Source organism: Neomonachus schauinslandi, chromosome 3 (assembly GCF_002201575.2).
Source record: "Neomonachus schauinslandi chromosome 3, ASM220157v2, whole genome shotgun sequence".
Taxonomy (NCBI): domain Eukaryota; kingdom Metazoa; phylum Chordata; class Mammalia; order Carnivora; family Phocidae; genus Neomonachus; species Neomonachus schauinslandi.
The window spans coordinates 139,862,485-139,877,724 of record NC_058405.1 but is presented as its reverse complement, the minus strand read 5'-3'; the positions used below and the strand labels follow the sequence as shown (position 1 = coordinate 139,877,724).

General features: G+C 36.8%; 1 protein-coding gene across 1 annotated transcript in view; it reads left to right on the top strand.

The window, feature by feature from the left end:
* Nucleotides 1-15,240, top strand: part of SESTD1 (SEC14 and spectrin domain containing 1) — a 111,214-nt gene that overhangs the window by 28,580 nt on the left and 67,394 nt on the right. The window contains exons 4-5 of the mRNA XM_021702792.1: nt 7,343-7,433; nt 12,247-12,360. Of these exons, the coding sequence (XP_021558467.1) occupies nt 7,343-7,433; nt 12,247-12,360 (205 nt within the window). The remainder of the gene's footprint in view (nt 1-7,342; nt 7,434-12,246; nt 12,361-15,240) is intronic.

Here is a 15,240-nt window from a genome sequence, read left to right as displayed (position 1 = left end):
GCCCAAATTTTTATTTATTTTTACATTTATTATTTGTCTTACTTTTTTTTAAATTTCAAAAGCATATATTGTTTCCCTAGTAACATTAAATAATGTAATGTCTATGAGTATAAAGTAGGCACTAAGTGATTCTGAACTCCTTGAGGGGAGAAACTATAATTTGTATTTTTCATAGCTCAGTGTACTACCTCATTCTTAGTCAGTGGTCAGTATAGCTTATGGGTATGGGTTTCTGCTTTTTATTTTACTACTTCAGTTTCTCAAATGTGGGCTGATTGGACCTAGTAACTGACCATTCTCAGAACAGCTTACATTTTTTGGAAAAGCAAATAAGCATACTGAAGTTGGTGGCTCAGTAGAAACTATTTTGATGGATAAGAAGTTTGTCTAGGCTGGTCTTTCTTTCCTTTTTAGGACTTTAGATTCAAATGGACCTGAGGATTTACTTATGGATGATGATTGGGAGGCATATATGAAAAGAATATCTTATATTTAAGGAAGTGACAAATAACGTTAAGTCATACAATTCTCATAACAAACTTATGAGTACAGTCACCATTACCCCTGTCTTGTGTATGAGGGATCTGAGACAGAAAGAGTGGGCAATTTAGGTATCTTGACCAAGAGCATGTGGTGAATCAGGGCTAGAGGGGGTTTTAGAACCTGGCAGTTGGGCTGCTAGCCTGTGTTTCTAATTCTGCTTTGCAGCCACCTGAGCTGTAATCACAGTGCAGTATCTATTGATAAGTGTTAGTATTTATTCACATTTTAAAAAATTTTTTTTTTTTTAAAGATTTATTTATTTGACAGAGAGAGACACAGTGAGAGAGGGAACACAAGCAGGGGGAGAGGGAGAGAGAGAAGCAAGGAGCCCGATGTGGGGCTCAATCCCAGGACCCCAGGATCACGACCTGAGCTGAAGGCAGATGCTTAACAACTGAGCCACCCAGGAGCCCCAGTATTTATTCACATTTAACCTAAATCTATCACAGTTGATAATTAACATATGAAATAATACAGTATTATAAAAGAAATACTGAAAACTTTATTTGTCTTAACACTTTCTTTCAACAGTATATTCAGTATATACAGGCACATCTTGGAGATAATTGCAGGTTCAGTTCTAGACCACTGCAATGAAGTGAATATCACAGAAAAGCCATATTTGCATTTACTTCCTCCACTGAAGTCTTAAATCCTTAAGTCATTTGTGAGGGTTGGAATCAACTTCTCCCAAACTTCTGTTAATATTGATATTTTGATCTCTTCCCATAAATCAGTGAATGTTCTTAATAACATCTAGAATGGTGAATCCTTTCCAGAAGGCTTTCAATTTACTTTGCCCAGATCCATCAGAAGAATCACTGTCTCTGGCAGCAATAGATTAATGAAATATTCTCAAATAATAAGACTTGAAAGTCAGAATTACTCCTTGACCCATGGGCTGCAGAATGGATGTCATGTTAGCAAGCATGAAAACAACATTAATCTCACTGTACATCTCCATCAGAGCTCTTAGGTGACCAGATGCATTGTCAATGAGCAGTAATAGTTTAAAAGGTAAGGTATCTTTTTTTTTTTTCTGAGTAGTAGATTTCTATAGTGAGCTTAAACCTTTTCAGTAAACCATGTTGTAAACAGATGTAGTTTCATCCAGAGTTTGTTGTTTCATTTATAGAGTATAGGCAGGGTAGATTTAGCATAATCCTTTTCTGTTTTTTAATTTTTTTTAAGTAGTCTCCATGCCCACTGGGGCTTGAACTCACGACTCTGAGATCAAGACCTGAGCTGATATCAAGAGTCAGTCGCCTGACTGAGCCACCCAGGTGCCCTGATTTATCATAATTCTGAAGGGCTCTAGGATTGTTGGAATGGTAAATGAGCATTGGCTTCAGTTTAGTCACCAGCTGCATTAGCCTCTGACAAGAGAGTCAGTCTGTCCTTTTTTTTTTTTTTTTAAGATTTAATTATTTTAGAGAGAGAGAGTGCACATGAGAGAGCATGCCCCTTGGTGGTGGGGGACAGAGGGAGAGGGAGAGAGTTTTTCTTAAGCAGACTCTGTGCTGATTATGGAGCCAGACATGGGGCTTAATCTCACGACCCTGTGATCACAGCCTGAGCCAAAGCCAACAGTCAGACACTTACCTGACTGTGCTACCCAGGTGCCCCTGTCCTTTGAAGTTTTGAAGCCAGGCATTGACTTCTCTCTAGCTGTACAAGTTCTAGATGGCATATTTTTCCAATGTCTACATTGAAAATCTGTTGTAGAGTGTAGCCACTTTCAGTAATGATCCTAGGTAGATGTTTTGGTGGAGAACTTCTGCAGCTTCTATATCAGCACTTGCTGCTTTACCTTGCACTTTTACATTATAGAGACAGCTTTCCGTAAGCCTCATGAGCCAACCTCTGCTAGCTTCAGACTTTCTCCTGCAGCTTCCTCACCTCTCTCAGCCTTCCTAGAATTGAAGAGAGTTAGGGCCTTGCTCTGGATTAGGCCTTGACTTAAGGGAATGTTGTGGCTGGTTTGGTTTTCTATCCAGACCACTCAAACTCTCTCCATATTAGCAATAGGAATGTTTTTCTTTCTTATCGTTCATTTGTTCACAGGAGTAGCACTTTTAATTTCCTTCCATAAATATCTCCTTTGTATTTACAACTTGGCTGACTAGTGCAGGAAACCTAGCTTTTAGCCTGTGTTAGCTTTCTTCATGTCTTCCTCACTAAGGTTAATCATTTTTAGCTTTTGTTTCAGAGTAAAAGACATGAGACTCTTCATTTCACTTGAACAGTGAGAAGCCACTGAAGGGTTATTAATTGGCCTAATTTCAGTCTTATTGTGTCTCAGGGACTAGGGAGGCCAAAAGAGAGGGAGAGACGGGGGAACAACCAGTAGGTAGAACAGTCAGAACACATAACAGTAAGTTCTCAATCTTACATGGGTATGGATTGTGGCACCCCAAAAGAATTATAATAGGAACATCAAAGATCACAGATCACCATAACAAATATAATAATTTGAAGTTTGAAATATTACGGGAATTACTAAAATGTGACACAGAGACATAAAGTGAGCAAATGCTGTTGGGACAGTGCCGCCTATAGAGTTGATGGATGCAGGGTTGCCACAAACCTTCAGTTTGTAGAAAATGTAGTTATCTGTGAAGTGCATCTCTCAGATGAGAGAGGCCAGAATCAGATCTTAGAGGACCTGGTAGGCCATGGTAAAGGCTTCAGTTCTGAAGGAGAAGGAAAGCCATTTTGCTTTCTGACTAGGGACTGATGTGTAGTGCACCCTCTAACATTTCTTCTTCTTTTTTTTTTTTTTTAAAGATTTTATTTATTTATTTAACAGAGAGCGCGAGAGAAGGGAACACAAGCAAGGGGAGTGGGAGAGGGAGAAGCAGGCTCCCCGCCGAGCAAGGAGCCCGATGTGGGGCTCGATCCTAGGACCCTGGGATCATGACCTGAGCCGAAGGCAGACGCTTAACAGCTGAGCCACCCAGGTGCCCTCCCTCTAACATTTCTAAAGGCCGTCTCTGTTTAACGCACTGTGCTAAAAGCTGCCAGGATATCAGTAAGATAATATCCTCGCTTTCTGGAAGCATGTTATCCAATGAAGATAAATTGTAAACAAGTAATTACAAGAAAAGCATAAGTGAAATTAGTTGCCATAATATAAGTGTAAGCAGAGCTGTATGAGTGGAAAAGAAGGAACCTTTAGTTGTAATCAAAGAAATTAGTGAAGAGCTACAATGTACTGAACCCGAGAAATCCATTGACAGTCTGTTTCTAATCAAAGTGAGTGGGCTTGTTAAGGAGCCTCTCCTTTTCATAGTAGTTTTAAACTCAGCCACCTCACCCTTGAAAGGCTCTAATGGGGGAGGAACAAGGAGATAGGTGTTAATAGATTTTTTTGTTATTGTTCTTTAGATGTAATTATAAACATATTAAAAGCAATAGGAGTTTTCATTAATACTAGTACTGCAGCTCCTCTAACATACCCTTTTATAAAGGACAGAACATGCTTCTAAATTAAGAATGTTAAAAAATACTTGAGGGGTGCCTGGGTGGCTCAGTCGGTTAAGCATCTTCCTTTGGCTCAGGTCGTGACCCCAGGGCCCTGGGATCCCAGGGTCCTCCCTCTGCCTGCTCCCCCTGCTTGTGCTCTCTCTCTCTGTCAAATAAATAAATAAAACCTTAAAAAAAAAAAAATACTTGAAACTATCATTCCACTTATAGGAATGAAGTAAAAAAAAAAAGTAAAACAATCCTTTCATGTAGTTGAAAGATCATTTGGTCTTGCAGTTTTCAAATAGTATCTCTCAGTTGTGTATGTATTTTCATTATCTTAGTAAAATGTGAGAAAATTATGATTAAGGCTGTTTTTTTTAAGTACCCTAAAAGATAAATTTAGAGTACTTTATGCCCTTAAGATCCCTGCAGATGGTATTTGCAAGCTTCATTATTTTCTTTCTCTTAATATACAGATTAATTTAGAGTGTGCTTTGAAATAAAAATGTGTTATTCGTGTAAAACTTCTTTTAACAAAATGGTCGTGTAACCTGTATCTCTGAGAAGCAGATGCCAATTGAGAAGAAAGTACCAAATTATGGGGATGGCACACTTCTCTTGGCTGTAGTACCAGAAAGGGAAGCCTTCTACTGGACAACTCTGTGTGTCTTATTTTCCCCTCCTGCAAATTTCCATAAGGCATTGGTAGAGACCCTGAGTTGCTTTTACTTCTCTGAAGACCACCTAATAGCCAGCTGCCTTACCTAGGTTGGTCTCTTTTGGTGAGGTATCCTTACCTAAGTTACTTGTATCCTGCCTAAGTTTTAGTGGTCTTCCTAGATGTCTTATTGGTGAGGAACTCCAAGAATTTCCTCCTTACCTGATCCTATAGCTTGCAATTAGATGTCAGATTTGCTTCCCCAAGCAAGTCTTTATTTGCTCTTGCTAATCCAAAGTGATCATTGTATTGCCTCACATTCCCCCCACCAAAGAATACTTAGTCCTTTATTTTAAAATGCAAAATCCAAAAATGGAGTACTTCAGCATTTTTTTATTGAGTTATAATTCACATACTTTAAACATCAACTTTTTAAATTGTACAATTTAGTGGTTTTCAGTATATTGACAAGGTTGTGTGACCATTACACACTCATCCATTGGGCCAAAAAGAAATGCTGCACCCATTAGCAGTCACTCCCCACTCTCTTCTCCTCCTAGCCCTTAGCAGCTACTAATCTGTATGATCTGTCTCTGTGTATTTGTTTATTCTGGACATTTCATATAAATGTAATCGTACAACATGTGGGCTTTTGTATCTGACTTCTTTCACTTAGCATAATGTTTTCAAGGTTTATCCATGTTGTAACATATATCAGTACCTTTTTTTTTTTTTCAAGATTTTATTTATGGGGTGCCTGGGTGGCTCAGTTGTTAAGCGTCTGCCTTTGGCTCAGGTCATGATCCCAGGGTCCTGGGATCGAGCCCCACATCGGGCTCCCTGCTCAGCGGGGAGCCTACTTCTCCCTCTCCCACTCCACCTGCTTGTGTCTCTCTCTCTCGCTGTCTCTGTCAAATAAATAAATAAATAAAATCTTTAAAAAAAAAAAGATTGTTTAAAAAAAAAGATTTTATTTATTTATGTAAGAGAGAGAGAAAGATCCACAGCAGGAGCACGGGGGAGGGGGAGAAGCAGACTCCCTGCTGAGCAGGGAGCCTGCTATGGGGTTCAGTCCCAGGACCCTGAGATGACCTGAGCTGAAGGTAGACACTTAACTGACTGAGCCTCCCAGCGCCCCAGTACTTCATTCATTTTTATAGTGAATAATATTCCATTATATATAGATTATCATATTTTGTTTTTCTGTTCATCATTGATGGACAGTTGACTTGTTTCTACTTTTGGCTGTTAGTAATTATGCTGCTGTGAACATTTGTGTGCACGTTTTTTGTATGAACATATATTTCAATTTGTGTCATCTTTTGAACAGTTCCCTTTTTCTTTGGAAGCTCAGCTTCTGTTCCTGCCTACAGAGGCCCCTGTCTTATAAATCTTTAGCAGTACCATCCTCATACTTGTAACTTTACTGTTGCTTGGTAGATTTAGACATCACTTCTCTAAGAATCCTCTTGAGGCTGATGTGAAAACTTGGAGGAAGTAAAGCAGGATTAGTAAAATCCTCAGGATTGTTGGATTTAAATCTTAGGAAACGGTTTGCTGATTACCTTTCCTATAATGTATGTGATTGATAGAACTTTGAGTGTGGAGAGGTTTCACTACCAAATCCTTGCTCTGCTAAGTAAAACTGCAGTTTCTTCTGTATTGGAGAGAGAGCACTTGAGATCCTTGCATTGAATTCATTTTTTAAGTAAAAAAATAATAATCATAAAGTAGCTATGGAGTTTGGTCTTTAGCATGGAGTTTTTTAGTGTAGTTGTTATATTTTACTAGGGTAGGCTTCTGGGAAGTGTTTAGTTAATACTTGAATAATTGAATGTAATGTGTAGTAATAACATATTCTGACACTCAAGATAATATTTTGCTGGTCAAGGAACTGAGAATGCAAAGATGAGGGGGGTGTATGTTCAGACATGGTGTATTTAAGTTTTTAACTACTATGTAGACCAAGTACTACCTCATTTCATTAAATTTTCCCAAAAGAACACCCAAGAAATCCATTTCCAAAGGTTTAGTAATAGCTTAGTCTATTTTCTACCTGTTTTTTTTTTTTTTAAAGATTTTATTTATTTGAGAGAGAGTGAAAGTGAGAGAGATCACAGAGGGAGAGGGAGAAGCAGACTCACCACTGAGCAGAGAGCCCAATGCGGGGCTCGATGCCAGGACCCCAGGATCATGACCTGAGCCAAAGGCAGATGTCTAACCAACTGAGCCACACAGGTGCCCCTATTTTCTACCTGTTTTAAACTATCACTTCTGGCAGGAAGGAGAGGCAAGAAGTATGTATGCACTTGGCAGTCATTAGTTACATACTTCACTGGAATTTTATAAATGAAGAAATTGAAAGGCTCTTGAGACTGAATGTTGCTCTGATTTCTTCTCTTTTTAAGACATTGACTTCCTGTACCTTTAGAGTAATTTTCTTGCCAAATTAGTTTGTAAATTGTCAATGTTTCCTAAAATGAGAAAAATCAAATTTCTTGAAGAAACTGAAAGGATACCCTGAAGAATTTTATTAATGACAGTGTAAACCAAACCAAGTGAGATTAATGCTGCTCCATATACGATTAAGCTATAGACTTTATTTAGGATTATAAAGAATAAAGTGTGAAGCCTGTTTTAATACTTTGTATTTTGTTTGTTTGTTTGTTTCAGTGAAAAGTGTAAGGCTAGAGGATTTACCGTGATTGTGGATGGCAGAAAATCACAGTGGAATGTGGTGAAAACAGTAGTCTTAATGCTACAGGTAATTTTATTTTTGACTATTAGGAAATGGCTTTATTTTATAGCAACAGATAAAGTGATAATGGCAGATGCATTTCATTTATTTCACTGTGCCCAAAATTCTCAGCAGTGACTGAGTTCTGAAATGCACACTACTGGATTTTTTTAAAATTCAGTTCTTAGAGGTTTGACTTTGAATAGTAAAATAAATTTCAGACCTATTCTGAAGATTTATAAATGATCAAAAATAGTATGTCATGTTTAAATAATTTAGTAAGTAGGCCAGTGAGTCTAAAAGTGTGAGATACTGTTGGACTTACCTGGGAGCTTCTGCATGCTGTGATATCTGCATCATCCCCTGTCTACTCCATTCTCTTACTGTAGGTGGGGAGCAGGACTGGGTAAATCTAGTCTGGAAAAGCTTCTCGTGTGGTTCTGAGCAGTCATTTCCTTCTGTTCCTTACTTTCCTCTAAAAAGTACCAGGATTTATGGTACTCTTATTACTTATTTCTCATCCAGAAGAAATGTACTTGACAGCTGTGTCCTTGGGAACTTTAGTAGCCCACAAACCAGCATTTAATAAACAGCTGCAATTGCAAAGTCTTTGGTCTGATACTAGTCTTTGTGTTTCCTTGTGTTCCTCACAGAAAGATTTCACGATCTTTCCTTGTATGAGGTACCTACATAGTAAACTTCCGTTGTTTTATTATAAGGGTATTGAGGATGTTGTGATCTGAAACGGAAAAATAAAACATTCGAGTGATTTAAAGGTGGCAGATTGCTCTGATGTATCTGGGTTTCCTTAGAAAGGCTTTAAGAGAGTGTAGAAGTTAAGTGAGTTAAATAAAAAAGATTATCTAATTTAGATGAAAAAAGTGAAAAGGGCATTCCTAGCAGGGACATTGACTTTAGTGATAGCTCAGAAGTGAAGCAAATAGAATGAAGGGAGCTGATGGCAGGTCAGTTTGGGGAAAATAGAAGTTGACAGTTATATGGGATAGTGAACATTCAGTTAGGTAAATATCAGTGATATTGAAAGAAAGATCAAGACTTTTATTTTTTTTTATTTTTATTTTTTTATTTTTAAAGATTTTATTTATTTATTTTGAGAGAGAGAGAATGAAAGAGAACACGTGAGAGGGGATAGGGTCAGAGGGCAAAGCAGACTCCCTGCCGAGCAGGGAGCCCGATGTGGGACTCGATCCCGGGACTCCAGGATCATGACCTGAGCCGAAGGCAGTCGCTTAACCAACTGAGCCACCCAGGCGCCCGAAAGATCAAGACTTTTAAATGAATTGGCAAATAATTAGTAGCTACTTTTGGGTTCTGTGGAAAGAAGTATAATTTCGAATTTTATTTTATTTATTTTTTTAAAGATTTATTTGAGAGAGAGGGAGAGAGAGAGAGAGCACAAGCAGGAGTGGCAGAGGCAGAGGGAGAAGCAGACTCCTTGCTGAGTAGGGAGCCCTGTGCTGGCTCCATCCCAGGACCCTGAGATCATGACCCAAGCTGAAGGCAGACATTTAACTGACTGAGCCACCCAGGAATTTTAAATGATAACTAAGAAGAATGATTCTTTTTTTTTTTTTTTTTTTAAAGAGATTTTATTTATTTATTTAACAGAGAGAGACACAGTGAGAGCAGAAACACAAGCAGGGGAAGTGGGAGAGGGAGAAGCAGGCTTCCTGCCGAGCAGGGAGCCTGATGTGGGGCTCGATCCCAGGACCTTGGGATCATGACCTGAGCAGAAGGCAGACACTTAACCACTGTGCCACCCAGGTGCCCCAAGAAGAATGATTCTTAATGTTTTATTTTTTATTTGGGATTTTAGGAAAAAGGGATTTGGGGGATGCGAACTAGTAATTTTAGTGCTTAATGTGGTTCGGGTAGTGTACTAAACTTCCTATAAATTAATCTCATTTAATTTTATCCTCACGAACTTGGGAAGCAGGTTCTATTATCCCAAAAGATCAGCTGAGGCTCAAAGATTTAATTCATTAATTAATTTTTAAAAAAGATTTTGTTTATTTGAGAGAGAGAAAAAAATCATGAGCAGAGAGAGGGAGAAGCAAACTCCCCACTGAGCAGGGAGCCTGATGCGGGGCTGGATCCCAGGACCCTGAGATCATGACCTGAGCCAAAGGCAGATGCTTAACTGACTGAGCCACCCAGGCACCCCGAGGCTCAAAGATTTTAAATAACTTAACCAGGTTGTTGTAATGAACAAGGGAAAGAGCTGCAGTTGGAACTTAACATGGCCTAACCCCCAAGTCTTGGCTTTATCTTTTACAAAGGGTATATTTACCAATGGGGGTTTGGAGGTGGTCCCCAAATTATCCACCCATTACCTCCTTCTTAAATGTGTGGCCTAAACCTTTATCATTAGAATCACTCCTTTGGGTTGGAAAGGATATCAGTTTTTTAAGGGAGCACAGATTGGTATCCCGTCACTTTTTCTGTCAGATATATTGCTAGCACTTTTATATCCCAACCCTGAAGATGAACTCTTCTTGGTAAAAGTTGTTAAAATAACTATTAGGTGAGAACTCCATTAATTATGACCTTGTGTTCTTCCTTTCATCCTGTCATTCAACTGTGTCACAGATGACCTCTTTGGGACTTGCTGTATGAACTGGACTTTGATCAGTGGCAGTTTTGAAGAACAGTCAGTGGATGATTTAATCCCCTCTTGTGATTTCTTTTCTGATAGGTATTTTAACAACTTTTGGATTTATTAAATAAGTTAATTTTTCAGAAGTTGCAATGGCCTTTTGTTTACTCCTAGTCAAACAGTTTTGACATAAAAACTCATTCATTGCTTTTATTTCAAAAGGTACTAGTATTTGGGATCCCAGAGCTTAGTGGTGGCTTTGTTTGTAACTAATATTCTCTAAAATGAGTGGTTTGGCTTTTCTTGTTTCTCACAACTTTAATATTCAGTGATTTTGAAGTAATAGTCTTCCACAAGTCAATATATAAATAAACCTCAGTCTAGCCTAAATTTCCCAGCCTCTCGGATAACTTTTGATACCTTTGAATTTATTTATCTTATTCATAGCCCGGTCATTGCAGGGGGGGCACCAGATTTGTTACGTGCCCAAAAATGTGCTTAAATTGAAAGATTTCTGTTTTCTCCTAATTAATAATAATTATAACCATATTTATTAGTATTCAGTTGTGCCATTTATGGTCTTGAATGGTATTTAACCCCTAGTTTGTAAATAAAGATTTATTGGAACTCAACTATGCGCATTCATTTATATTTTTTATAGCTGCTTTCATACTGCAATGACAGACTTGAAGTAGTTGCAGTAGAGACTGCATATCCTGCAAAGCCTAAAATATTTATTATCTACACCTTCAGAAAGAATTCACTTATTCCTGGTGTAGAACGTTTAAAATGGTGTGGTAGAACTTTAGAGTCAGACCTGGTTTCTGTTTTAGCACCATCAGTTAACAACTCTGTTATATTGGGCAAGTTTCTTTAGTTCTTTGAAACTCGGTTTGCTTTCCTGTAAAATTGGGAGAATGAGATCTACTTGTTAATGTGAATTCATTTATTCAACAGATATTTATGGAGTGTTTTCTATATGCCAGGCACTGTCATAGGCTGGAGATATAGGAGTGACATGATAGATAAGGTAATTGCCATTTGGAAGCTAATGTTCTACTTAAGGAGTCAGACAGTAAGTAACTAGGCAAATTACTAAATAATGTAACAACAGATAGTGATAAATGCTATGAAGAAAAATACAGTCGTAAAAGGAGACTGAGTCAGATGGTACTACTTTAGATAGGGTAGTCAGGGACAGTCTCTCTAAAAAGGGAATGTTTGAGTAGAATCTTAATGGAGGGAGCATTCTTCCTAGGTGTATAGGGCAAAAAACACTCCCCACAGAGGAAACATCAAGGGCATAAGCCTCAGGTGGAAACAGACTTACTATAGTCCAGGAACAGCTTGAAGCTTAGTATGGCTGTGGTAGGGGAATGAGCTGAGAGGGGAGGGGTGTGAGGTGAGGTCTGAGGGTCAGTGGGGGCCTGAGCTTGGAGGGCTTTCTAGGCCTTGGTAAGGAATTTGAATTTTACTGTGAGCATAAGAAAATGTGAAAAAAGAAGGGAGGCCTGTTAAGAGGATATTTTAAAAAGCTGACTAGTTTGGGGATGTTAGCAATGTGGGTGGTAGAAATGGATAGGTTTAAGATCTAATTTAAAGATAGACTGTAGGGGGTTTGCTGATAAAATATATGGAATATTTTATTAACTCAGTAAATGTTAACTTCCATTCTTCTTTAGGTAATATGAATAACCATATCTAGTAAATGTGAAATTTATTTGTCAGAGATAATCTCGTCCTCTTCTTCAAGTTAATAATCAAGCAGAATCGGGGCTTCTTTGTATAATGGCCAGTAAGAAATTTATTTTGTGAGAAAATTGATTTTACATTATTTGAAGAAATTCTCCAAGATGATTGTGTTAGAAAAAATTTTTTCATATAGTAGAAAAACCAAATGTAATAGTTGGCCAATTAAAAATTGTCTTATAGTTTAATCTGAATATATCCCTATTAGAGAGATTCAGTAAAACACAAAAATAATTCACATGTACTGCATATATTACATTGTATATTTGAAATCTTTTCTGAATCAACTTGTCTTTCCAAGTATTTCTTTATTGCCATGTATGTTTTGAAGTTTGGAGTATTTCTTATTATTTTAATTCTTTTCCAAAGGTCTCTTAATTACTCAGCCCAACCATGAAAACCTAGTAATTTATAACTTTAATAAATTATTCACTTTACATGTATAATTTATAATTGTTTTTTTGTATTTTATAGAATGTTGTTCCAGCTGAGGTGTCCCTTGTTTGTGTAGTGAAGCCTGATGAATTCTGGGATAAGAAAGTAACACATTTTTGTTTTTGGAAAGAAAAGGATAGACTTGGCTTTGAGGTAAATACACTCTATAAAAAAGCAGAAATGTGTTATATCTTTAAAAATAGCATTTTGCAAAAAAATAAAAATAAAAAGAGCATTTTGCTGGTATTTTGTTTGCTCATCGTTGGATACTAAGCTGTGCTTATGCAGTGATGAGTCAGTGCCTAAGCAATGATGAGTATGTAATTGACATTCAGATACTTGTGGAATAAATTACGATTCTTTGTCAAAGACCACAATTCTTTCTTGTTTTCATTTGTATCACTCTTTATAAACTTTGAGTAAGTAGAACTTTTTATTTAAAAAAAGAAAGTATTGCATTACCAAGAGGGCATTTAGCTAATACTAGGAAGTCCTGGACATTTTGAAGTTGGAGTCTATTTTGTGTGATATGTCATAATTATTTTTAGCATCTGGTTTGGTTTTGATCCATGAAAAAAGTTATCTATCCTTTCCTATTGACATTATTCTCTTCATTTGTCTTGTGTAAAAATACATCTTATTGTAGATCAGAAAGAAGTCCCAGATGGAATACAAGTTTAAACAATTCTGTCATATTTTTCCTGTCACACCTGTTAAAAGTTTTTTTTTATCCTTGATACTATATCTGGTTCTGAAGTATACCTTGCTTGACATTAGTATAGTTAGTTCAGCTTTCTTTTGACTAGTGTTTGCATGTTGTATCTTTTTCCATATTACCTATTTACCTATCATCTGTTTATCTATTTCTTTATATTTAAAGTGGATTTCTTAGAGTATCCTTAGGTCTTGCTTTCATATCCATTCTGACAATCTGTTCTTTGCAGTGTTTTGTAAGGCCATTTATATTTAATATAATTATTGATACAGGTGGATTAAATCTATCATCTTGCTAGATTTCATGTACTTTTTGGTTTTTTTTTTTTGCCTTCTTTTGGATTATTTTTTATGATTACATTTTATCTCCATTGTAGTTTATATCCCTTATTAAATTTTTTTGTGTGCGCACACCCTAAGTTTACAATATACATCTTTAATTAGTGTACTGTTACTTTCAAATAATATGCCACTTACTATGTAGTAGAAATTACTTAAAACAATGCATATCCAGTACTTCCCATTATTGTCATACATTTTACTTTTACTATTCTGTAAACACACAATAGATGGCTACTATTTTTGCCATTGATAGTTTATTTACAGCAATTAAAATAATAAAAAAATGAATTTCATCTTTCTTTATGCCACTTCTGGTGTTACTCATTTCTTTTTGGAGATTCATCTTTTTGTTTGATATATTCCTTCTGCCTGAAGGACTTTCTTTAACATATCTTGCAGTGCAGGTCTGTTGGCATTGAATTTTTTTAGCTTTTGTTTTCCTGAAAAAAACCTATTGTTTCTATTATGGTTTCAAAAGATATTTTCAGTGGGTGTGGAATTTTGTTTCATTAATTTCTTTGAGCACATTAAGTATATCACACCATTGACTTGTCATTCCTATAGCTTCTGAGGAGAGTTCTTTTATTTGTATCCTTGGTCTGCTGTGGGCCATATATCTTTTTTCCCTGTTGGCCACATTTAAGATTTTCACTTTATTTCTGGGTTTTCAGCATTTTTATTATATAATGCCTAGATGTATTTATTTGGTATTTGTTCTCTTTGATGTTCTCTGCATTTGTTGGATCTCTGGTTTGATATCTGCCATCAATTTTGGAAAATTCTTAGATATTTGCAAATATTTTCTTTTTATATTTCTTCTAGAGTTCCAATTGTATGTATGTTAGACCGTTTGAAAATTTCTCACCATTTTGGGTTGGTGTTCTGTTTTATTTATTTTTTTTAAGTGTTTCATCTCTTTGTGTTTGAGTTTGGGTATTTTCTGTTTATCCATTTTCAAGTTTACTGTTTGTTTCTTTGTCTTTATTGAGTTTGTTGATGACCCATTTGTTGTAGACTTACTTCATCTATGTTACCATGTTTTTGGTTTGTAATATTTCTTTTTTCCCTAATTTTTTATTTTTTTTAATTAACATATAATGTTTGTTTCAAGGGTACAGGTCTGTGATTCATCAGTCTTACACAACACCCAGTGCTCACCACAACACATAGCCCAGTGTCCATCACCCAGCCTCCTCATCCCCTGACCCACCTCCACTCCAGCAACCCTCAGTTTGTTTCCTATGATTAGGAGTCTCTTATGGTTTGTCTCCCTCTCTGGTTTCGTCTTCATTTTTTCCTCTCTTCCCCTATGATCTTCTTCCTTGTTACTTAAATTCTGCATATCAATGAGATCATATGATAATTGTCTTTCTCTGATTGAGTTATTTCGCTTAGCATAATCCCCTCTAGTTCCATCCACGTTGTTGCAAATGGCAAGATTTCATTTTTTTGATGGCTGCATAATATTTCATTGTATATATCTACCACATCTTCTTCATCTATTCGTCTGTCATTGGGCATCTGGACTCTTTCCATAGTTTGGCTATGGTGGACATTACAGCTATAAACATTGGGGTGCAGGTGCCTCTTTGGATTACTACATTTGTATCTTTGGGGTAAATATCCAGTAGTGCAGTTGCTGGGTCGTAGGGTAGCTCTATTTTCAACTTTTTTGAGGAACCTCCATACTGTTCTCCAGAGTGGCTGCACCAGCTTGCATTCCTGATTTGTAACATTTCTATTTGATTCTTCCTTATAGTTTCTATCTCTGCTGAAATTCCCCATCTGTTCTTGCATGTTGTCTTGCAGTTTTTCCGTGAGAACCTTTAGCATGTGTTATATTATCTTAAATTCCCTACCTGATACTTCGCTCTCTGGGTCTGTCTTACTCTAGTTATATTGTTTGCTTTGTTTCCTGACAGTGGGTTGTTTTCTTGGTTTTTGCATGCCTTGTTATTTTTTGTTGCATGTTGGACA